Below are 26,211 nucleotides of genomic sequence, written 5' to 3' on the forward strand. Positions count from 1 at the left end.
TCGAGATGGTTTGGGGTGAGCTGGACCGCAGAGTGAAGGCAAAAGGGCCAACAAGTGCTAAGCATCTGTGGGAACTTCTTCAAGACTGTTAGGAAACCATTTCAGGTGACTATCTCTGGAAGCTCATCAAGAGAATGCCAAGAGTGTGCAAAGCAGTCATCAGAGCTAAGGGTGGCTACTTTGAAGAAACTAGAATATAAGAGATGTTTTCAGTTATTTCACACTTTTTTGTTAAGTACATAATTCCACATGTGTTCATTCATAGTTTTGATGCCTTCAGTGAGAATCTACAATGAAAATAGTCATGAAAATAAAGAAAATGCAAAGAATGAGAAGGTGTGTCCAAACTTTTGGCCTGTACTGTACATACTCACACACACATATATTACCCCGCCCCCCGAAGGGGAGGAAGAGGGGATGGTCTTTGGTTCAGTTTGTTTATTTGTTTACATTTTAGCAGTAAAACTATTGGTTGAATTCATACTAAATTGGGTTTATAGATTGACAGTGACACAGAATAAAAATGAATAGATGTGAATAGATGTGTTGATGCCAAACTAAGCTACAATACGTGCTAGGGGCGGGGTTTGTGTCTGGAACCACTTGTATTATGTTTGAAATAAAGTTTATCATTATCTTTAACCCTTAGATGGACGAGTGTCTGGACCCTCCAGTCTAATATAACTGGGTCAAATCAATGTTGTTATGACACTTTTGTCATTTTGTCATGTTAAAAATAATCATTTGTAATTTTTTTTTGTTAATGGAGAAGGTTGGTGTACTTGTTCTTGGGTTTGTTTGCATGTAAAAAAAAACAAAAAAGGAAATTGTACAACAATTTATTTTCAATTGATGTGTCACAAATGATACAGTGTTTGTGTTGCCCAATTTCTACAAAACTCCAAATAAACAAAGGTTGGGGGAAAAAAATCATTTGCATTAGATTTTGATCCACAAAAGAATGATTTCATGTTTGAAATACTTAGTTGTTGTTTTTTTTTTTTTTTTTTTTCATTTTGAACAATTTTCAAATGTTTTTTTTTGTATTTTAAAAGACTTGAAAAGCAAAGTATAAATAGTATATAATATATAGACTGTATAACAGTAATAGAACACTGTCCACATCCATTTAGTGACTGAGTGAGTCCGTTGGTTTTACTGTAAATGAATCAAAGGTTCAGATGTAATTCTATTGTAAATGAATGTGGATCATTTGGTAGTAAAACAAAAAGTACCATTAGATCAGATCTGTAAAAGGTCAGTTAAGAATTTAAATGGCATGATGTAAATGGCACGTTTTTGAGGAATACCTGGAATATAAAATCCTAACTTTTCATTCCAAACATATTCCACTAAAACCCCCTCAGAGGGTCATTCTGACTCACTTATGCATCGAAGGGTTAAATATAATAAAAGGCTCCTGAACACTTCATCCTGCTCCAATAAAAGCTCTTCATCTGGATCTTAGAGCGCTCTCAGTTTTATTTTTGGATCTTTAAGGATAATAAAACGGCTCCAGTAAAAATCCCACTTGTGTGAAATGTATCGTGTTTCGTTACCATGTGGAAATCACCATGACGATGGGTGTCGTTTCCAGCCTGACGCCTGCCAGACGGACTTTGATGCCGTGTCTATGATCCGAGGGGAGCTGTTCTTCTTCAAGGCGGGCTACGTGTGGCGGATCCGGGACGGGCATCTGGAGAGCGGGTACCCGGCGCTGGCGTCCCGTCACTGGAGGGGGATTCCAGACAGCGTGGACGCCGCCTTCGAAGACAAGGCCGGGAATATCTGGTTCTTTCAAGGTACGACGAAGCTGCTCCTCATGTGGGTTTGGTTCGATGCAGGTTTAAAGGGGGGATGTGGATGCTGCCTTCAGGGACAGATACGGTCAAAACCACAGGAAACCACATAACTGTTTGTTTATGTTTTCTCTATGTTTTATTTAGATGTTTCCAAAAACTTTCCCTCAATACTTGTAAAATCTTATGTTTTTCTTTTTCTACAGCAAAGAATCAAACTAAAGCAGTTATTCCATACATGCTGTTATTATATATTCCATATTTATTATTGCTGCGTTTCCAGATCATAACGTGCACAAACCTACGCTGCCTTCAGGGACAGATATGGTCAAAACCAGAAGAAATGGTGAACGACATAAACCTTATTTTCAGCTCAGATTTACTCAGAACTTCAACGGTCAGTGGCTGCAGTTACTTTAATAATGTCAATAGTTGTTCCTGTTCAGATCCGTCTGTGGTAAACATCTATAACCCATGTTGTTTTATATCGAATGTTATGTTTAATATTTACAAGATCTTGTACAGTTTTCTTTTCCTACAACACAGAACCAAACAAAAGGAATTATTCCATATGTGCTATTATGTCTTCACTGTCAGGTGGAAACCTCTTATGTCTAAAACTGGAACAACGGTGTATTTTCTAAGTAAATGAATGGAGTTAACAGACGTCATCACAAGCTGTTTTCAAACCTTTTCACTCCATTGATGAGCTCATATTTATTTTGGTCTGGTTCATTTATTTGTGTATTTGGACACTAATAGTTCATAAAGTTTAGATATAAATTGTCAGGTTTGAAACAGGTGGAACTGAGTTGACTTACGTTACTTTCTTTCCAGTTTGGACATTTAACAAACACACTTAAACACAGCCTACAAGTGTATGGAAACAGAACTGAAGACCTACCATGTCAAATTTAATACCTTTTAAAGGCTTTTTTTTTTTAGATATTAAATGCAGATTTGTAAATTCCAGACTTTTTCAGACCCTGTGGGCACCCTGTACACAGAAGATAATAACAAAGGTTTCTTTGAGTCTGGACAAGTTGTTATACTACAGATGAATATTTTTTATTCTTTTTACTTTTATTCTATTTAAGCTCTATTATTTTACTTTTGTAGAAAAAAAAATCTATACTATTATCTTAGTTTTATTTTTGTAATTTTATATTTGCTCTATTCTTACTTTCTGAAGTATTGTTTTTTTTGTTTGTTTTAATTAATTAATATTGTTGCAGTGATTGGAGTAGCGCAATGACAATAAAGGCTATCTATTCTATTCTATTCTATTCTATTCTATTCTATTCTATTCTATTCTAATATTAATCTAATCTAATATCTAATATTCTATAATAATAATAATAATAATAATAATAATCTGAATTTAATGTCATTTTAAGTAAATACGGCTAATTTTGTCTTAAGATCCTGCCAATTAAAACCCAGTTTAACCAGTAACTAAAACATAAATCCCAGCAGAGGAACATTAACACCACATCATCAGTTTGGTCTTTTTTTCTAGTTTTAAGGCCCATTATTGTTATGGTTTTACCTTTTATTTTTATATTTCCTAATCCAAGACAATTTGGTAATTGTATTTATTTATTAACCTTTATTTTACCAGTTAATAAACATTCAATCAGAAGATAAATCCTCTGTAGTCATTAATAATATTAGTGGTGTTGTGCTTGTGTGTGTAACTTCTGTAAAGTGTGTATTTGTGTGTTTCTGTGGCCGTGTCTGTGCTGTTCTTACCCTGATAGAGGACGTCTGACTAAAGCCGTCTGTCCGTGACCCCGACAGGTGAAAACTACTGGGTGTTTGACGCCGAGATGCAGATCCAAGGACCCGAGTCCATCCGGAGCCTGGGTCTGGGGGTGTCTGGGATCCAGGCGGCTCTGCGCTGGGGTCACGACCCCAACTACAACACCTACTTCTTCAAGTCCGGCAGCTACTGGAGGTTCAGCCCCCGAGACAACAGGGTGGAGTCGGTTTACCCCCGCAGCATGCAGGACTGGAGCGGCATCCCCGACGACGTGGACGCTGCCTTCAGGGACATATACGGTAAAAACCAGAACAAACGCTCAAACACATAAACCTTAGTTTACAGCTTAGATTTGAGTCCGTAACCTTTAAAGACCATAAAAAAACTACCAAACCAACTGTATAATACCTGTTGATCCACTAATCCTATCAATACATGGAAATAACTGGTGTAAAACACAGTTTGACCTCAATTATACGTAGGAGAAAATGTATAAAAACTTGTAAAATGAGAATAAAATGAGCAAAATATGTGAAAAATAGGGAAAAACTTTACCGCGCCCCCAAAAAAACATGAAATATCGCACAAAACTGAACAAATGCTTCAAAAGTGAGGAGGAAATTAGCAAAATACTTGAAAAATTAGAAGAATTCGTCATTTCATTCCATCCAGAACCCTGTATTTATTCAGTTAACCCTCAAAAACCAAAACCATCTACTGATCTGAACTGTTTAATACCTGCTGATCCATTAATCCTATCAATACATGGAAATAATTGGTGTAAAATACAGTTTTCCCTCAATTATTCATAGGATAAAATGTACAGAATCTTGCAAAATGAGAGTAAAATGAACAAAATACTAAAAAAAAAAGTAAAGAAAAAATTTATCAGAAAACCTTGAAATGTGGCATAAAAGTGAACAAATCCTTCTGAAGTGAGAATAAAATGAGCAAAATACTTCAAAAATAAGTAGAATTAATTGTTTCATAACATCCAGAGCCCTGTATTTAACATTTATGGATTAGAAGTGAGGAGAAAATTTGCAAAATACTTGAAAAATAGGGGAAAAAAAAACTTACCTAAAAAAAAAAGGGAAATGTGGCATGAAAGTGAACAAATTCTTCTAAAATGAGAATAAAACGAGCAAAATACTTGAAAAACTAGGAAAAAAAAACCCCAAAAAGCCTAAAATTTGGCATAAAAGTGAACAAATTTGTCAAAAGTGAGAATAAAATGAGCAAAATACTTGAAAAATAAGGGGGAAAAGCACCAAAAAAGCTTAACATATGGCAGAAAAGTGAACAAATTCTTCTAAAGTGAGAATAAAAAAAACAAAATACTTGAAAAAATAGGGGAAAATGACCATAAAAGCTCAAAATATGGCACAAAAGTGAACAAACTCTTAAAATGAGAATAAAATGAACAAAATACTTGTCAAATTCGCAGAATTCCTGGTTTCATGCCATCCAGAACCCTGTATGGAACATTTATTTGTGTTTAAACTGAACTCCCAAACCGGTCTTTTTGGTACAGATCATTCGTCCCATCAGGTAACTGTCAAACTAACGGCGCTGACTTCCTGTTTTCCAGGCTACGCCCACTTCATTCGGGGTCGTCAGTACTGGAAGTTCGACCCGGTCGGTATGAACTCTCTGGAAGGATACCCGCGCTACATCGGCGTCGACTTCTTCGGCTGTAAAACCGTGTGAGCGTCCGGCCCAGACGAGCCGCCGCTTTGTTCACTGTGTGGATTTGAGGGGGGCGTGGCCACTGACCCCGCCCCCTGCCCTGCCCTCCTTCCCTTCCATCCCATCATGCTTTACTCCACTTATCCACACCCACACGGACTCCGCCTTCTTCTCAGGAACACCCGGGTGGGGTTTGTGTGCAGCTACTCAGGTTTATTTTGCACATGTGCTCACCGTCGGCTCAACCTGGGCCCGAGTTAAAGACAAAGTCAAACCGCACCCGTCTGACCTTCGACCTCTGAGCCTCAGTTTCGGACCGAGTTCGGTTCGTACGCGGAACCAGCGCAGACTCCACATAGAGCACAGGTGTCAAACATACGGCCCGGGGACCAAAACCGGACCGCCTCAGGGTCCAGTTCGGCCCCTGGGGTGAATTTCTAAAAAGGCAAAAACTGACACTGAAGAAATGAACACAAACATGTAGTTCAGGACGAACAGACCAATACCAGCAGTCCAATATTATCACAATAACCTACAAATATGACTGGTTTTTCTTTTTATTTTACTGTAAACAAGTTTAATTACACAGAACTGTTTACATTTACAAACTATCCTTTCACAAAAAAATGTGACTAACCTGAACAAACGTGCTGTACATGAAAGGTCTGAAGTGCAATTTTAACCACATTTGGTCCCGTTTCTCAAGTGTTTGTTCATTTTTGCGCATGTTTTGTTCTTGTTATTGCTTAATTTGTTCATATTCGTTGGCTTTTTGTTTGTTAGGTTTTTTTTTTTTTAAATTTCTGTTGATGTTTCTCAAATTTTCATTTTTATCCAAGAAAAATCTGTGTAATTTGACCAATATTCTGCCTGTTTTTAAATGTTTGGTGTATTTTAGACCCGCTGTGATCTGTACGTTATGATGAACATGTGGAAATGATAAACTGAGGCAGAACACTGGTCAAATTACACTTATTTTTCTGACAAAATTTCAGGTCCTTCATCCTTGTTCATGTTATTCACATTTTTGCCCCGCCCCCCCAAAGGGGAGGCAAGGAGTACTGTTTTTGGTTCAGTTTGTTTGTTTGTTTGGCAACACTTTAGCAGCAAAACTATTGGTTAAATTCCCAAAATGTAGCCACGTCTATTCTGGGTCACTGGTAATCTATAAACCCAATTTGGTCTGAATTCAACCAATAGTTTTGCTGCTACAGACATTTGAAATTTCGCCCATTATAAGTAAATGGGAATTTTATTTTTTTTTTTTAATTCATAAAAAATTTTAACTTTGACCTACTTTTCTCAAAATGTAATCACATCTATTCTGGGTCACTAACAATCTAGAAACCCAGTTTGATATGAATTCAACCAATACTTTTGCTGTTAAAGTGTAAACAAACGAACAAAGCGAACCAAAAACAATAGCCCTTGCCTCTCCTTCAGGGGGCGGGGCTATAATCGGTGCATTAGTTGAGGTTGTGATGTCACTCTTCCAACATGTTGTCCACTCACCGGTCAGCGGCCCACAGGCTGCACAGCGCCACCTGCAGGAGGACGGTCACATCACAGCGTCGTCACCACCGCCTCGTCCTTGAAGGAGTCGTTGCTTGTTTTCTTTGTCGTGGTGCTTTATTCATGTGGGTCAGTGTGATGCATTCAGGGACAGCAGCTGCTGCGCGGGACAGAAGTTCTCAGTCTGGAAACACAAGGTTCAGCCTGTTTTTAGCAGAAACACAACAGCTCTTATGACGGTTAGATATAATACTCACCTGGAAAACAGAACCTGTTCAGCTTCATGGTTTTAAATACACGACGTGGACAAAAGTATGTGGACACGTTGAGTTCAGGTGTTTGTTTTCTAACAGGGGTCTGGGATACAAAACAATAATGACTAATGTCAGAATGGTTTTATATTATGGGTTGAATATCATTGCATTGATTAGTTTGATTTAAATTATCTTTGTTTCAAAAATGCCTCAGATGGATTGGACTGAATTTCTCTCAACGTTTTTTTTTTTTTTTTAATCCATGACGATGATTTTAAATGTTCTACCTTAACATTTCTAAAATATTTTTCATGCTCTGACTGTAAATAATAATTTTCATCCACAACTAACCATCTACTTTCTTCACATCTCACTGAGGAGGAAAAACCTACCATTAAACTTTTAGGAAATCTTTTCATTTTTATCTTAAATTTCACAGCTGTAAACATGTTGTGTCCCAATACTTATGTCCATATAGTTTATAAACATCCATATAGTATATAGTTGTGATACAAAACTATTATTTACAGTTGGAGTTTGAAAAATATTTTAGAAACTTTAAAATCATAGTCAGGGATAAAAATATGTGGAATAAGTTACACATCTATTGAATTTAATCACCAGTAAACTTCAGGACAGAATCATCCAACTGTCTTAAAAAATAATAATAATAATAATAATCCATGATCTTCAACTTTATTCAATAAACCTGAGCTCTTAATGTGCAACAGTCAAACCTTAAATTCAACTTCTGTAAACTTGAATCTTTACTAGAATCTGAACAGGTGAGTTGAACATAAATGCACCTTTTCACAGTCATCAGAGGAATAAATAATTAAACCAAACAGATTAAAAACTGTCTGAATCAGGCTGTAAACAGCTTTATTTCTGCTGTAAAGTTCTATTATGGGGGTCCAGTCCACCCCATGAGATGAATATGTGAAATTTAAAAATGACACTAAAGATATTAAACAGTCAAAGATGTTACAATTATTTAAGCTCAGGTTCCGCATGCAGACCAGTATGATCTAATGTGGATCAGAACCAGGAAAAGAATATAAATAATAGGATAAGAGCTTATAAACAATGTCAACTCCAATGTTTTTTCTGTTTTTGTGTGAAAAAAGTAAAATTCCATGATGAAAATATTTACATTTACGAACCGTACTTGAACATAACATGAACAAATATGAACCTGAAAATTCTGAAAGAAAAATAAGAACAATGTTAACAATATTACACCTCAGTTTATCATTTACACATGTGCACCACAGTGGATCTACAAATACACAAAACATTGAATAACAGAATATTGGTCCAGTTCCACAGACGTCTAACACACGTCAGGTTGGTCATGTTTTTTGTAAAAGGTTCGTCTGTAAATGTGAACTTTTTTGTGTAATTTTTACTTTGTTTTTACACCAAAACAAAAAGGAAAATTTGCAGTTTTTATTATTTATAGGTTAGTATGATCGTATTTTACTGGTCCGACCCACTTTAGATTGAATTAATCTAAATAATTTTCACATCCTTGATTGTTAATACCTTCAGTGTGATTTTTGTATTTCACACATTCCTCCCACAGGCCGGACCGGACCCTTAGGTGGGCTGGTTTTGGACCCCGGGCCACATGTTTGACACCTGTGGAATAACCTGTAAACAATGACAACTACAACTTCTTTGTTTTAACGGAAAATTTACATAAGAGGATTAGGGCCACTGGAAAAAAAAATTAAGGTCCAATATATTTTTTTCATTATTATTTTATTTATTTTATTATTCATAAAAGTCAGAATTCTGACTTTATTGACTTTAATCTCAGAATTCTGACTTTTTTTTCTCAGAATTCTGACTTTAATCTCAGAATTTGGACTTTTTTTTCTCAGAATAATAATAAAAAAAATATATTGGACTTTAATTTAGATGTTTTTTTTCCAATGGCCCTAATCCTTTTCTGTAAAAATTACATGAAAATATTAACATTTACAAAAAATCTGAGCCTGAAGTGTCTCCACAGATGTAAGTGTAATTGTACCAATATTCTGTCTGATATTAAATGTTTGTATTTGTAGATCCACTGTATCTGAACGTACATGTGGAAATGATAAACTGAGGCAGAATACTGTTAAAATTACACTTGTTTTTCTTCAGATGTTTCAGGCTGTTGACAGTTGTTCATATTTTTAACAGTTTGTCGATGTGAACATTTTTATAATGTAACTTTACTTTTTTCACTCTAAAACATTGGAGTTGTCATCATTTATAGTCTGTTCTGCTGTTACTGAACTCGTCTGGTTCCTTTGAGATCAAACTGGACTGAATGTGGAACCTGAACTTACATGAGTCCCACGTCCCTGGTCTGCGTGGACTGATCTGATCCTGTATCCAGACCCTAGTGGACACTGACGGAACTGCACGTGAGTCCTGGTTTGACTGGATCTGGGTTTGGGTTTAGGTTTAGAGTGACCCCCACACTCACCGGGGGCAGATCCTGGTCCTGGTCCAGACTGAGACCCTCGGTCCCGGCTCCTCCACCTCCTCTGTCCTTCTAAAAAACCACAGCACTTGAAATGTGAAGGTGAATTTCAGAGGTTTCAGTGGTTGGTTTTTCAGTGCAGGACACTGACGACTCATTCCACTTTACCCCATGTGTTAAACCATGAACTCCAAAAACCTATTTATACTCAACAACTCTGCAAGCATTGTTGTACATACACGTTTGTTTTTTTTTACTCATATGTAGCCCGTTCCCTGTACATTATAATGTATGAAATGTGTATTATTTCCTAATAAAATCATAACCTGTAACTAAACGCTGTCGACTCTGGAAAGACTCTGGACATGAAAATGGATCATCGTTCATCAAAAAAAAAAAAAAATCACCTTTGAAAAACAACATGAAAACACTTCATTCAGTATGTGCATATCTATGGAATGTAGCTCTACGCAATTTATCACAAATAAAAGTTTTATAGTTTATAGAGACCCTGCTAATCACCAACAGCCCATAATATGCACAGCACTGTAGTGATGTTAGAATATTTTTCATAGTTTTTAAACAAAAACACCAATAACTGTCATATTTTTAACTCTTTAAATGCCATGTTTTTAACATAAACAAAGCATATTTTTGATGCAAAAAAAAAACACAAAAAACTTTTTTTTTTTCAACTCCAACTCTTTCAAACTCCATAAAAATTGGATTATTTCTTTTTCCATCCTGTCATATGTCAGTAGTTAATATACATTATTTTTTGTTCCAGGTCATATGTTTTAGAATGTGTCGGTGTGCATTTTGTACTCACTTGGTAGAAGGGTGTTAGTGTAGGAATTTGTGTTTCAGATATTCACCTCTGCCAGGAGGTATTGTGATCACTTTGGTTTGTGTGTTTGTTTGTTGGGGGGGGGGGGGGGGGGGTCTGCGCTGTCAAACTGCAAACTGAACTGTCCAGTGTAGGAATTTAACACTGTTTATTATGGGATGGTTTTATGGGATCAGAATTAAAAAAAAAAAAAAAAAAAAGCCAAAAATGAACAACTTTTGAATTCAGACCTAAAACAAATTGTGAAAAATAATCTGACCTTTTATAATATGAAGTTTAAAGTGTGTATAAAATACTCACCTGGACACCAGAAGGTTAAAACCATTTAGTGCATGTTTTTCCTGATTTTTCCTGGTATAAAATAACATGTATCACAAAACACCTCATGAAAATTATCATCATCACTTTTTTTTACAATTATCATGAGTTATTTTGCTAATAATAAACTAAATATATCTACAGTCATGGAAAAAATTCTTAGACCACCCCTTGTTTTCTTCAATTTCTTGTTCATTTTAATTCCTAGTACAACTAAAGGTCCATTTGTTTGGACAAATATGATGATAACAACAAAAATAGCTCATAGTAGTTTAATTTCAGAGCTGATATCTATCCATTTAACGTTTTCTTGATAAAAACCAAAATCACTTCAATTCTTCCATCAATATCTGTGTCATTGTACTGACAAAAACAGAGCTTTTAGACATTCCATATTTTCTTTTCTGTCTGTTTTAGTCACATGATACACACAGGAGTTAGGACTGGATTACAGAACCATTGTTTTTGATGATTTTGATGTTTTGTTTGTTTTTCTCTTTTTTTTTTAGACATTTCCTTTTTTTTTTTGTTTTAAATGTTATTTGAAATAAAACATACATACACTGTGCATATTATAACATAATTACTTTATTATTTACTTTATTTTTACTAGTATTTTCTAATGTGTAATTGCCTGTTTTTCACTACTATTCTTACAGCTCCTGTTATTCGTATTTTCTTTCCTTTCTGTTCTGTAATATTTCTTATATGTGTACATGCGGTGTTGTGCTGATACTGGAACTTTAATTTCCTGAGGGATCAATAAAGTTCTATCTAATTTAATCTAATACACAACATGACATTTGACTGATTCCGTGACTATATATACACGCACACGTTTGTTTTTTTTTTTCTTTTTTAGACGTTTCCTTGTTTTTGGTTTTAAATGTTGTTTGACATAAAACACACATACACTGTGCATATTATAACAATTACCTTTTAAATTATTTATTATTACTACTTTATTTTTACTAGTATTTTCTAATGTGTAATTGCCTGTTTTTCACTACTATTCTTACAGCTACTGTTATTAGTACTTTCTTTCCTTTCTGTTTTGTAATATTTCTCATATGTGTACATGTGGTGTTGTGCTGATACTGGAACTTTAATTTCCTGAAGGATCAATAAAGTTCTGTCTAAACACAACATGAAATTTGATTGACATGGGAATTTTAAGTCTATTAACGGTTTATAAAACACACAACACATGGAAATAAACTCCTTCTTTTGGGACTTTACATTGGTGCAGAAGCTCTAATATGGAGTTTGTTTTTAAATGTTGTTAAAATGAACTTAGGAGTATTTTTTTTATCTCACCTATTCCTTCTTTGGAGTTGGATCTGAAATCCCATCATCCTCGTGTCCACGACCTGAGCGTCGACCTGCAAAACATAAACTGCCCGAAAAAACAAACGATGACAAATGACGATAGAAAACAGTGGGTGAACAGCCGTAAACAGATTAAAAAGCAGTAAAAACACCATCTGAAAAAAAAACAAAACACAAACTTGGAAAAGAAGCACCAATAAAAACCAAATAAAGTTCAGTCACTTTTTTTTTTTTATTTTGTAAGAATTATTAAAATGTACAAAAGACAACAAATACAACAAAAAAACAATATATTATCTGAGACCGGTGGTGTGCGTTCTCCCTGCGAGGTCGGGGAAACAGAGTCAGTGGTTGAAACGAGATCGTCTCCATGGCGACGGACGAGAAGGGAAACACGAAGGAGGGACGTTTTCTAGGGGGGCGTCGCCAAACACAACCCAATATTAATATTAATAAGAAAAGACGACGGCGTACGGCGGACCGAGGCCGAGCACGAACGCATCCAGACCCAACGGGAGGAGGAGGAGCGTCTCCGGGACCGCCGTCCGCCGTAACCTCCTGGAGGGGGCGGAGCCTCTGGTTCTACCAGGCAGGAGCCGTGTTCGCCAGTCGCCTCATTCGCCTGAAGAGGAGAGACGAAGAAAACAGATGAAACCTTAAATATCTGCGACTTTACTGACGGGTTGAACTGAGCTGAGCGTTAATACATTTAACCCTGAAAGACCCACAACGTCCACAGGATTGTTTTTTGTCTTTTTCAAGTGATTTATTAATATTTATTATCATACTTACTGTCTGCATTTTGTATTTTTCAGTGAAAATCATATATTTACATGTAGATGTTCATAAAAGTCACATAAAAATGAGGAAAAAGTGACTTCTTCAACAAAAATACATCATTAACTGAACATAAAAACAAGTGCCTACAACCGTATTTTGTTAATTTTTTAAATTCATTTTCTTCATTTTTAAACATTTCTTTTATTATTTTTTCCTTGTAGTTAATTATGTTGCCTGTTTTTTTTTGTCAGTCTGCCCCAGGGCAGCTGTGGCTACAGATGTAGTTTACTACCACCAGAGGGAGAATGTGAGCGCGAATGAATAATGGGTCAATAATGTAAAGAGCTTTGGGTGTCTAGAAAAGCGCTATATAAATCCAATCCATTATTATTATTTTTTTTTTTTTTTTTTTGTCGATTTTGTTCAGTTAGTGGTTTATTGTGTTCATGTTACTTAATATTTAGTTGATTTATTCTTCATTTTTGTTCATTTTATTGATTACTTTGGCTGTTTTTGTTCATTTTGTTGCTTAATTTATTCTTTATTACATCATTTTAATCAACTTTTTGCTTATTTTTGTCATGTTATTTGGGATTTTTGTACTCATCTTATTACATAAGATATATAAGCCCAGTGTGTCCATCCACTGTTCTACTGGTGAATCAATGTTGTAGATGATGACTGGGTTTCCATGGTAACTACAGAACCCCTGAACATCCAAATGGGTCACATCTGATGACCATGAAAAGATGAAGAACTGTATTTTACACCAATTATTTCCATGTACTGATAGGATTAGTGGATCAGCAGGTATTAAACAGTTTAGATCAGTAGATGGTTTTTGTCGATGTTTGGGTTAAAGTTAAAAATACTGATAATTGATCCTGGTGATTAATTCTAACTATTTGAATCTGAAACAGGTTATTCCCATCTGTTATTTAATTACATTTATAACTGTGTTTATGTTCGTTCTGATGTCGACCAAAGCCTTTTTACACTCACTCATCTTAAGAGAGTGTTCTAAACATTGTAGAATGAATTAATATATAATATATTATACAATGTATATAATGTGTATTATATATGATCATAAATACTGTATTATAATGTGTATTATACAATGTAGACGAATATTTTATAATGTCATTATATATTTGTGTAATGTATTAATATATAATACGTATAATATAAGATTATGAATAATGAACTGATATACAATGTTTTGCATGTATATACGCTTGGACAGAGTTTATTTTTGATATGTGTGTTATATATAAGACTTATTTTGTGGATCATGGGACTCTGGGGTAAGGAGGCGGGTGTATATAAGTTACACTTCCTCCTGCTCCTTTTTGAATTTCTTTTTATTTGTCTTTGTTTTTCTTTACTGTTTTTGGTTTTAAATTCAAAACAAACGAACAAACACTGATGTTGAGCCGTTTGTTGCAGGAAAATAAAGCCTGAACTCCTGATCCTGACCTGGTGTTTCTGTCCTGGTCTCTGATCTTCTTCTCCATCTCTGCGTCTGTCAGCGTCTCCAGCAGGGGGCACCACTGGTCGGCGTCGCCTGTGTTCCTGATGGCAATTTCCACAGTGGGCAGCGGGTTCTCACTGCGAAAACACACAACGCACTTCAGTTCACCGTAACAACGGAAGACGTGTGGAAAACATTAAGGTTCTCCCGATTCTGAACCGCAGCGCTCGAAATGAGACACAGACCCGAGTCCTGACGCACGAAAAGTGGATTTAGAACTTCAAAGGTGGAGATCAGACCAAGTAAATATTACGTCTTTTAACTAAAACAGTTATCACAGTGACTGACAGAAACACAGCAACAGTCCAGCATGAAAGAGCAGCAGAAGCAGGGGCTGATGGGAGTTTAGGAAACCTGAACTTCAGTGGAAACAACAACAGCCCACAGACACGGCACAGATTTAGACCAAATAAACCTGGAGGAAAACTTCATCTGACGAGGACGCTCTGTTTGTTATCGAAGTCCTGACGCTGTCACGATAATATTTAACAACGACGAGACTGTGAGCCCAGAGAAGCAGATGTTCCTGCAGCTACGTTTCAATTTAATTCTATACTTTATGGTCATTGTGAAAAAACAAACAAAAACAAGATAGTGGTTCTGTTCTATGTTAGAGTCCTGTGGTCCAAGGTTATTATCATTAACGAAAACTAATGAAATGACGAAAACTAGAATTGTAAAAACATTTTCGTGAATTGAAATAAATAAAAACTACAATTAAAAGAAAAAGAAAACAATAACTAACTGAAACTGTATTGTGTGTTTACAAAACTAACTAAAACAAATAAAAATTATGGATAAAATTCCCTTCATTTTCATCTTTGTCAATGTCAGATTGATACGAAAGCGATTTATTTTGCTTGAGCAATTTTAGCTAGTGACACCATAGAGTACTTGACGGTCTGTCACTTGTGTTCACTTGTGGTTTCCAGTCGTCTTCTGGTCCCCACTCTACCTGGAAACATGAAGACTAAAGTTGGGAGAAAGCAGCAGAGTCCTGTCTGGGATTTATTTGAATACGACGACAGAGAAGAAGAGAAAAGATTCGATAAAACTAAAATTAATACTAAAACTAAGCATTTAGAAAAAAATGAAAACTAATAAAAACTAACAAACCTGCTCTAAAAACAAATTAAAACGAACTGAATTAGAGAAAAAAAGTCAAAACTAAATAAAACTAAACTAGAATGAACAAAAAAAGCACTCAGAGAGCAAAGACCTCCGCCAAGACAGATCTGCCGCCCCCCCCGATCACCACTAAAATTTAATCATTTCTTCCTTGTGCCAGTATCAACATTTCCTGAAAATTTCATGAAAATCCGTCCATAACTTTTTGAGTTATCTTGCTAACAAACAAACACGCAAACAAACACACAAAAAGTGATCATAATACCTCCTGGCGGAAGTAAAAATCCGAAACTATTAGCACCTTGCTGTGGTCTGGATGCAGGTACGGTGGCCCACAGGTGCAAACACGCTTCATTTACAGAAACGACTTTCATATTAAAAGAACGCGCTGCATAAAACTGTAATGATGTGACTGCATCACTGCTGTCGTCTTGGTCACATATCCCTTAAAAAACCCTACAAATGTGAAATTATGTGCAAAAAGTTGTGCAATAATCTTCTGTCCTGCAATAACCATGCAATATTCAACATTTATCTAAATATAACTGCACTATTTTTATTGTTACATAGACTTGATTCAGAGATATTCATACTGGTACATACACTACAAACAAGAAGTTAAGGATATTTCTTTTTTTTTTGTGTCTTTTTTTGTTATTTTTGCCATTTGTAAATAAAACTGTTTGGTCATTAAAAAATTGTGTTTCAATTCAATTCACAGACAAAAAAGTAAAAAGCGCTGTGCAGGAATCCCAACTGAAAAAAAACAAACAAAAAAAAAAAAACAGCCCAAAAAAAGAAAAATTTCCCTAACTTTTTGTTTGTAGTGTAGATATATGTACGTTTTCATTAATAAATACTGTTAATATTGTTCATAAATATACATACTGTCATATACTGGAAATTTGCGTATTTTCATATTTTGTCCATTTTAAATATTTTTATTCTACTTAGCTCTGTTCTTATGTTACTTCGGAGGAAATTTATTTTATTTTCTGATCTTACTTTTAGTTTTTGTAATTTTATATTCTCTCTATTCTTATTTCTGTAGCACTGGTGTTTTGTTAATATTGTTGCACTGACTAGAGTAGCACAATGACAAGAAAGGCTTTTCTATTCTGTTCTGTTCTGTTCTGTTCTATTCTGTTCTGTTCTATTCTGTTCTATTCTATTCTGTTCTATTCTGTTCCATTTTGTTCTGTTCTATTCTATTCTGTTCTATTCTATTCTGTTCTATTCTGTTCTGTTCTGTTCTGTTCTATTCTGTTCTATTCTATTCTGTTCTATTCTGTTCTATTCTGTTCCATTTTGTTCTGTTCTATTCTATTCTAAAAAAAAAAGAGACCCCCCACATCGATGGGACCAACCTGGTTAAATAAAAGTTAAATTAAAACTCAAATGTGATGAAAAACCATCTTAAAAGGGGTGCTGTCTCAGATGCAGTGGTGTGTACTGGGGTGTTGGTACCTGAAGGCGTACGTCCTCTGGTGCCAGCTCAGTTGACCTCGGATGCTGTAAGCGATGGTGGTGACGAACTCTCCTCCTAAACCCAGCTCCGAACACAGCTTCAGGGCAAACTTCTCCGGGGAGTTCTCCCTCTCGGACATGTCCCACTCAAACTGGTCCACCAGCGAGATGTTCCCCACGTGGATGTTCAACTGCACAGGAAAACACGGCGGATTGACACATGTGAAAAATAGTTCCAGTGTCCCCGTATGTCAGTGTCATGTTCTATCTGAGTCAGTCCCCTGGTGAAGGGTTTGTCTCCTGTCTGTCCCTACCTGTCCCACTTTCATAGACTTAGGCTACATGGAACCGGCTCGATTCAGCTCAGGTACCAGGTCCTATTCCTGGAGACCGTTTCCATGACAGGATACTGCAGACTTTACAGTACCTGGACGTCATAGCGATGTGGCGCGTTACTTCCATGTTGTCTGCTCAGAGTTGCTGATAAACTCGCTTGCTGTGTGTTGTCTCGTCAAGCTCATCCTGAATTTTTATGTCGGCCACCAAACACTGAATCGCTTCGACCGACCATGGTGTAGTTTTACAGGCTGTCATCATGTGGATTAACCTACCGCTACATTTACTGTAAACTTCCGCTTCTAAAACGGCGGGTCACAGAGACGACTCTGACCAATCAGTGGTCTGCAGTGTTTACACGTCACCTTTTAGTATCTGGACCCCAGTCCTGGAACCTCAGCAGAGGTGATACCAAAAAACTAGTACCAGGTACCAGGTACCAGATTCCAGGTCCTTTTTCATAATGGAAACGCAAAAAGGCTGAGTCGAGTCGGTACCACATAGTGGAAACGCAGCATTACTCAAATAGTTGAATTTTTGATTCCAAAAAGGACCCATCTTATCCAACCATGTACATGATATAAACCATCCCAATATGGACTATTAGAAGGAAAGGAAGATTTGTAATAGTAAAAATTCATCAAAAATTCAAAAATTACAATTCCTCAAAACTCTGAACAAACTTTGTAGACATTGTCCCAAGGAAGATACGCGTTTGTAGAAACTCGTAACAAAACTGACGACAGAGACAACGCCTTCACAATAGCTCATGACCTATCGGTGACATGAAAAGGACAGCGGCGGTGGCGGTTGAGGTGCTGACCTTGATGATGACCCTCTGGTCCGTCTGGTCCTCCAGGATACTGTCTGTCGGGTATGACTCGATCTGCTGTCGGATGGCGGAGGCGATGGCCGGGACGAACGCCAGCGGGTTGAGGTCCAGGTCGTCACACAGGATCTCAGCGAACATCTCAGGCGTCATCAGCTTCTCTGAAACCATCACAACCAGACAACGTTACTTAACCATTTAACCCCCGAGCCATGACCCCAGGTAAAGGTTCACATATTAACCCTTTAACCCCTGAGCCATGACCCCAGGTAAAGGTTCACATATTAACCCTTTAACCCCTGAGCCATGACCCCAGGTAAAGGTTCACATATTAACCCTTTAACCCCTGAGCCATGACCCCAGGTAAAGGTTCACATATTAACCCTTTAACCCCCGAGCCATGACCCCAGGTAAAGGTTCACATATTAACCCTTTAACCCCTGAGCCATGACCCCAGGTAAAGGTTCACATATTAACCCTTTAACCCCTGAGCCATGACCCCAGGTAAAGGTTCACATATTAACCCTTTAACCCCTGAGCCATGACCCCAGGTAAAGGTTCACATATTAACCATTTAACCCCCGAGCCATGACCCCAGGTAAAGGTTCACATATTAACCCTTTAACCCCTGAGCCATGACCCCAGGTAAAGGTTCACATATTAACCCTTCCCAGTGGTTTCCAACCTTTTTTCACTTGTGACCCCATTTAACATCACAAATTTCTGGCGATCCCAGACATTCAAAACAGAGACTTTTTTTTTGCTAAAATTAATCTGATTTTGATCATGTAATAGTTTTCTATACAATGTTGCTAATAAACATCAATTTTAGAGGACATTTAGTCTATATAATGTATATTATTATGGATGGAGGCAGAAAAACCAGGTGTAGATTACTGCACAAAAGGGAGAATTTGATTATCCTTGGTCAGGATATGTACAGTCAGTCCAGCTTGGATTTACAAGGAGGACAATTAATACTGAACAAACAAGAACTGAAACTATGAATTATGAAAGAGCTGCAGCATCTGAAACTGACCACAATGAACATTTGACAGATAAACAGAACCACAGTTTGTCTGTTATGGATTAGGATTGGCTCTGTCAACTCAACATTGATTGTTTATTTGGAAGGATTTTTTTTTTTTATTAATTACTAGAAATTTCAGGTGACCCCATTTGAATTTCAGGCAACCCCAAGGTTGAAAAACACTGCTTTAACCTCTGATCCATGACCCCAGGTAGGGATGTTACGATATGAAAATTTCATATCATGGTTAATGTAACCAAAATGATCATGGTTATCATTATTATCACGGTATTGTTGAAATGTGCTCAAAATGTTCAAAAAGTACTGATACACAACCTGAAATAATTTAACCAAGTTGTATTTTGAAAACAAACAAACAAACAAAAACCCAAATAAAATAATAGGCACAATGTACTTTCTGTTGCAGAAATTTCAAATATTAACATGTAAACATCAAACATACAAATGTGCATTAAAGATGGAACCTTTTACCCATTGTTTGACCATTTTCCAAATCAAGTCTGAGTTGAAAGTGCAGTAATCAAACACGGTTATCATGATAATTAGAATTTAAATGGTAATACTAACCGTTGGGAATTTTACCGCGGTTTATCGTTATACCGGTAATCGTTACATCCCTAACCCCAGGTAAAGGTGAAAATATTAACCCTTTAACCATGAGTCCAGGTAAAGGTGAACATATTAACCCTTTAACCATGAGTCCAGGTAAAGGTGAACATATTAACCCTTTAACCATGAGTCCAGGTAAAGGTGAACATATTAACCCTTTAACCATGAGTCCAGGTAAAGGTGAACATATTAACCCTTTAACCATGAGTCCAGGTAAAGGTGAACATATTACCCCTTTAACCATGAGTCCAGGTAAAGGTTCTGCTGTGAATCTGTGTCTGTTTCAGGTTCATTAAAGCTGCTGTGAGTATGTGCTTGTGTTCCTTTTCTTCAGTGGTTTTGTTTTAGTGTGTGTTTTAGGGTCAAAACAGGTGGAATAACAGAAAAAGACAAAGAGAGGAACTGAAGTTTGCCAGGTTTGGACTAAATAAGGCACTAGAATGTACATCAATAAGAGATTTAGGATGTTGAACATCAGTTGTGAACTGGAACACACTGAACAACAAGGATTGTAAAGTACAACAGAGAAAATGATGGAGAAGATGAAGGAGGAGAGGATGAAGAAGACAAACAAAAAGAAGATGATGAAGAAGAAGGAGTGGACGAAGAAGATGAAGATGATGAAGAAGACAAAGAAATAAAAGATGATTAAGAAGGAGAGGACAATGAAGACGAAGAAAAAGACGACAAGGAAAAAAGATGATGAAGAAAAAGGAGCGGATGAAGAAGATGGAGGAGAGGATGAAGACGATGATGAAGAAGATGACAAAGAAGACGAAGAAAAAGAGGAGGACAAAGAAGAAAGAGAGGACAAAGAAGACAAAGAAACAGAAGATGATTAAGGAGAGGACGAAGATGAAGAAAAATACGACAAAGAAAAGATGAAGAAGACGAAGAAGGGGAGGACGGAGAAAATGAAGGAGGAGAGGATGAAGACGATGTAGGAGAGGACGAAGACGATGAAGATGATAAAGACGAAGAAAAAGATGATGAAAAAAGGAGAGGAGGAAGAAGAAAGACAATGAAGACAAAGAAATAGAAGATGATTAAGGAGAGGACGAAGAAGATGAAGAAAGACAACAAAGAAAAAAGATGATAAAGAAGATGAAGAAAAAGGAGGATGAAGAAGACGAAGGAGAGGACGAAGAAGATGATGAAGACGAAGAAAAAGATGATGAAGAGAGGAGGAGAGGAGGAAGAAGAAAGAGGATGAAAAAAATAAAGACAACAAGGAAAAAGAAGTTGATGAAGAAGAAGGAGAGGACGAAGACAAAAACAACAAAGAAGGAGAGGACGAAGATGATGGAAGAGAGGATGAAGAAAATAAAGACGACAAAGAAGCTGAAGAGGACAAAGAAGCTGAAGGAGAGGATGAAGAAGACAAAGAGAAGAAGAGGATGAAGGAGGAGGAGGACAGATCTGGGTGCCGGTGACAGAGGGATGCTGGGATATGTACCGTTCATATTCCAGGTGAAAGCGTCTCTGAGCTTCTGGCCTTCGATCTCCATGTCCAGACGGATCGGAACCAGGACTTCGGCCTGGGTGGCGTTCTCGTGGATGACCGCCGGGTCGTGGTCGTCGAAGCTGAGCCAAACAAAAAAAAACACACAACACGTGACTTCACTGGTAGACTGCGGACCCAGCAGAAGACCAGGACCCGGATCCGGTCCTCACCACAGGGGGAAAGTCCTCTTCTTGTCGCGGCCCAGTCGACTGCGGTTGATGGTGGTGGAACAGGGAACGGCGTCCAGGTGGTGGGAACTGTTGGGCAGAGTGGGAACCCACTGACTGTTCCTCTTGGCTTTCTGTTCCCTGGAAAAAACACAGACGGGAAAAAGTAAGACGTGTAAAAGTTACGCTGGTGTACGAGTAAAAAACAGACAAACTCCAGAATAAAAGCGAATTTAAAAATCATTTCACTACAGAGAAAACAACAACAGTACCAACACGCAGCCCTGTGGGACACCAGTACTGATTTTACTGGTCTATGAGTAAAAAAACAGAATAAAAGTAGTGAAAGTTCTCCACTCTGAGTCTGAAATAAATGTAAATTCCGTCCAAATGCTGTTTGTCCATAGTTTCACGGATACAGTCTGTTTCTAAATGTGAAATAATGTGAACTAGAAGCACTCGGAGAGCGCAGACCTCTGCCAAGGCTGAACAGTGCCCCCCCCCCGTGGGCCCCCCCACCTCCGATCACCACCAAAATGTAATCATTTCTTCCTTATCCCATTTCCAACAAACCCTGAAAATTTCATCCAAATCTGTCCATAACTTTTTGAGTTATGTTGCACACTAACGGACAGACAAACAAACAAACAAACCCTGGCAAAAACATAACCTCCTTGGCGGAGGTAATTAATGATAGAATGAGTTTGAGTCCAAAGGAAAACACTGCCTGTACGTTACAATATTCACTTGACAGGTTTTATTTACTGGAACATTTACAAATCTATTGGATAAATGGACACAAACCACTGTTTATGTGTAATAACAGTTTACCATATACACTGAAAACAGCACTTTGGTCATTTGTTTTACATTCATCTGATTAAAATATGAAAGACTTAACACATTTAATCTGAGGCACATCATTTATAATAAACTGTAAATCAGTGAATTCTAAGTATTTTAATAGTTTCATAGAATTATTGGTAAATATATCACAAAAACAAAATGAACAAAAACGAAGAAAATAAACCACAAAATGAAGAGAATATCAAAATCAAAATCAATCATCAAAATTAACAAAAAGTGAATAAAATAATGTACTAAACGAAAAAAATTTCTACAAAAATGAACAAAATGAGGAACATAATCGACAAAAGGAACAGAAATTAATAAAATAATGAACAAAATGAACAGAATCATCAAAGAAATGACTAAAATAATTTAAAAAATGGGGAATGTGATCATCAAAATGAGTAAAAACTCAATATATATGTGGCATAATACTTCTACATCAGATTCAGCACTTGGGTCATTTGTGTTCAATTAATCTGATTAAAATGTGTAAGGTTTAGTAGATTTACTCTGAGGCAGATCACTTCTAAAACACTGTAGACCAGTGTTATCTGAGCCTGGAATTAGTTTGTGTCATTTATAGAAACCATGTTTTCAGCTTTCACATTTGATCTGGACTCCATCTGAACCAGAACTCCAAACCAACAGGATCAAAAGGATAGAACATGACAAAAACATTAGCTCTGGAACTTGAAATCAGGGAGTTCTGAACTATTTAGAACCAGGAAAAACCATCTCAGAAACAGAAGTTACACATCTGTTAATATGTTCATAGTCTTTGATGACATGGGGACTGTTCAGATTAGAAAACATTCAGATCATAAAACATTCAGATTAGAAAACCTTACTGTAATAAATAGCCTCCATCTACAGATCTGTGTTTTAAAGTCAAACACAGTAAACAGGTGATAATAGCGGCAGATACATGACTGTTGTACTTGTTGTTTCTCTGCAGGATTTACCAACTGGTCCTTTAAACACAATAAAGTGTTGATAAGCTTTAAATAAGTGGATCTCCGCTACATAAACAGGCCCCCTTTGTCAGTAAAATGCAGATATGGGTGTTTGAGGCGGTGGAAGACAGCGGTGGTGTCTGTACCTGATGTACGCCGGCGGCTCTGTGCTGATGGACACTGCTTTATACTTCTCATCGTTCCCTTCCAGGATCTCCTCCACCTCCGACGCCTTCAGCAGAGTCACACTGGTGGCCAACTGGGTGTAGCCGTGATCTGAAAGACGACAATGAACAGAGAAGGATTTCAGAGAGTTTCCTCCTGCAGAAGAATCTCCACTCTGACCTCCACTGTACCCACCGTGGGACGACTCTACGATTTTCTTGCGTTCTTCTACTGAGGCCAGTTTCCTCCATAATGACGGGTATCGTTTGTACAAGGAGCCTCTGAACATACGGAGGTAGTTTCCCACCTAAACACACACACGTTCAATCAAATAAATAAGAATTAGCAACGTCGTAATCTAATTTATTACGTAAAAGTAAAAAATATCTCATTACTAAACCATATAATATAATGCATAGCTGAGCAATTTATCAAATCACTATGATTAATCAAGGATTCATTTGATGAAAAACAGAAAATCCCTAAATTGAGATTATTCCTCTGGAGACCTGTTTGCTTCTTATTATATAATATATGTGACTGTCTTTCTCCTGACGTATATGGAAAATACACTTAATAAAAAGCGCATTTTAGAATCAAGTTCCATCTTCAGTATATGATTTCATTTTTCTAATACTCATCTTATGATTTAATGCTGTAGTTATAGAGCCCCAAATACATATTCATTTCAGTATCCGTTAATGTGATAAATATGTTCTACACTAGTTATTTAAAAGGTTAAAAAAAATGTAAATACAATCCGTTTCCTTCTCATACTGCATATTTATTTAGTTTTTAACCTTTATTTAACCAGGCAAGACAGATTAAGAAAACATTTTTATTTACAACAGTAGCCTGGCAAAAAGCTGGGCATATATAACATGTAGTTTTATTAATAAATAAATAAACAAATAAATCAATCAAGTTTCCATAAACCCACCAATCTGCAAAATATTCCTTACAGTAGCTTTTTGAGGGGTAAATAAATTAACCCTTTCATGCATGAATTATGAGAACCTTAATCAAGATTTTTTTCCTGAGCGTTTTTATTCCTCTTTAGGCATGAAAAAAATAATGTGATTGAAATTTTTGTTTTTCTAATCAATCTATTTTTCATGAGTTACAAAAATGTCCACTCAACTGGACACCATGTGTTTAATTTTTGAAGCCCTAACAAAAACCATGCATTTACTGTCATACTGTGTGAAAACGATGAAATAAATGTTTTTTTTTTTAATGTTGCTAATCTGATGTTTTCTCACATTTTAACATACTATAATAGTAGTCATTACTCACACAAATAATATGCAAAAAACAACAAAACACAACAACTTAAAAACAAAACAACTGTTAATTACAGTCTAATAACAATTAGCAATTGATTTACACTCAAATATGTAGCTGCATATCAGGTTTATCAAGAACAGGAATGTTACAGTAATGGTATGAATTGCAGTGTATTATGGGATGGTGCATAAGTGTCCACTGTGTTGGTTGATATACAAGTAAAACAACAAAATCCATGAATATACAAGAGAACAGCTGTAGAGTAACTGTCCACTGGAGTGACCACTGTGCATGAAAGGGTTAAAATACTCCAATATTGAATTATATGACTTTATAAATACAATATTCAAACAGATTTTAATTGATATCATGACTCATATAATTAGGGTTCTATTTTCAGTTCTGTTGTGAGATGTCAGACTGAAAAGACTTCGTGTACATGTTGTTTTTCTTCCTATATTATGTTTTTATACTGTGCTGAAATCAAATGTTTACACTTTAACATGGTATCTCATATTATTTTATCTGAGGTCGTTATTTTAATCATATTTCAGATATTTCACAGATTCAACGAGAGGTTCTGAACTAGAAAAACACCTGCGACATTCACCGTTTATTCAGCTGTCTCAAATAACCGGTTTATATTATAATCAACCATTTATCGACTACTCTGTTGAAAGTAAATGTAACGGTATAAGACATTCCCACTAATGATTAAAGCATAGCATTACTCACAATAAAAAACAGCAATAAATAAATATCAGGAAACTATCGGAAACCAGATGTTTTGTTTTACTACTAATATAATCTAAGCTAGCTCCGGTTTGTTAGCGCAGACAAGAACAAGAACAAGGGAAGCTGGAAATAAACCGCGACTTTATTGAAACCTCAAACCTCATTCAAATCATTACTAAATATATACATATGTTTTGCCGTCGCAGTTATTCTCTGTTAAATGAAAATGACCCCTGGGACAAATGAATGAGAATTTATTAGCCATTTTGTTAGCACCGTTAGCTCGCTAGCTGTTAGCAAACCAGCCTCCCGGTGGGAATAAAACGAGACATTTCCACCACATTCAAGCTGCTTTACACCACTAACGTATCAAATCCGACAAATACATACCTCCGATCCGATCATATAAAAGTCCCCATCCTCCTCGAGCTGAAATTTCACCGGTTTTTGTCCAAACGTTTTGCTAAGCGCCATACTGAAATCACATAACAAAGCTCTGCACTACTGCGCAGGCGCAAACACCGGGGTCGCCTTGTCCCCGAGAGATGACGTAGGTCGCACACGTCAATGACGATTGTATCTGCATAATTTCACCTGTTTGAAAAAACAAAACAAAACAAAAACTAGATAAATGAGAGCCCCTGCATTATGTTATATTATTTTGTTTGTTTGGACCATTTTTCTTTTTGACATCTTGATGTTTGTTCAAAAGTTGTTCAAGGTTTTGTATGCATATATATTTTCAATTAAATTAAATTAAAATAAATAAATAAATAAAGACCTGTTTGTCTTTATAAAACGCCCAAATTTTAAAGTCTTTATGATTGA

At 36.5% G+C, this 26,211-nt stretch overlaps 2 protein-coding genes across 2 annotated transcripts in view; one reads left to right on the forward strand and one right to left on the reverse strand.

The window, feature by feature from the left end:
* LOC115425888 (stromelysin-3-like) overlaps positions 1-6,030 on the forward strand; it is a 57,335-nt gene extending 51,305 nt beyond the window's left edge. Inside the window, exons 6-8 of the mRNA XM_030143741.1 lie at positions 1,598-1,802; positions 3,600-3,860; positions 5,153-6,030. Coding sequence (XP_029999601.1) covers positions 1,598-1,802; positions 3,600-3,860; positions 5,153-5,271 — 585 coding nt within the window. The 3' untranslated portion in view covers positions 5,272-6,030. The remainder of the gene's footprint in view (positions 1-1,597; positions 1,803-3,599; positions 3,861-5,152) is intronic.
* A 6,164-nt stretch (positions 6,031-12,194) lies between these two features.
* On the reverse strand, positions 12,195-25,911 carry smarcb1a (SWI/SNF related BAF chromatin remodeling complex subunit B1a). The gene is made up of 9 exons (XM_030143742.1): positions 25,774-25,911; positions 23,557-23,668; positions 23,343-23,472; positions 21,395-21,532; positions 21,177-21,304; positions 18,055-18,221; positions 16,896-17,086; positions 14,246-14,377; positions 12,195-12,608 (listed from the first exon to the last, which is right to left on the reverse strand). The coding sequence occupies exons 1-9, from the start codon at positions 25,855-25,857 to the stop codon at positions 12,569-12,571; spliced, it is 1,122 nt and encodes a 373-aa protein (XP_029999602.1). The 5' UTR covers positions 25,858-25,911; the 3' UTR covers positions 12,195-12,568.
* Between the last annotated feature and the right edge of the window lie 300 nt (positions 25,912-26,211).

The sequence above is a fragment of the Sphaeramia orbicularis genome, chromosome 9, assembly GCF_902148855.1.
Source record: "Sphaeramia orbicularis chromosome 9, fSphaOr1.1, whole genome shotgun sequence".
NCBI lineage: Eukaryota > Metazoa > Chordata > Actinopteri > Kurtiformes > Apogonidae > Sphaeramia > Sphaeramia orbicularis.

Coding starts and splice junctions, on each gene's coding strand:
- smarcb1a (XM_030143742.1), bottom strand. CDS start 25,857: ATGGCGCTTAGCAAAACGTTTGGACAAAAACCGGTGAAATTTCAGCTC. Junction 23,669..25,773: donor TTTATATGATCGGATCGGAG/GTATGTATTTGT, acceptor GTGTGTGTTTAG/GTGGGAAACTACCTCCGTAT. Junction 12,609..14,245: donor GACCAGGACAGAAACACCAG/GTCAGGATCAGG, acceptor TCTCCTCTTCAG/GCGAATGAGGCGACTGGCGA.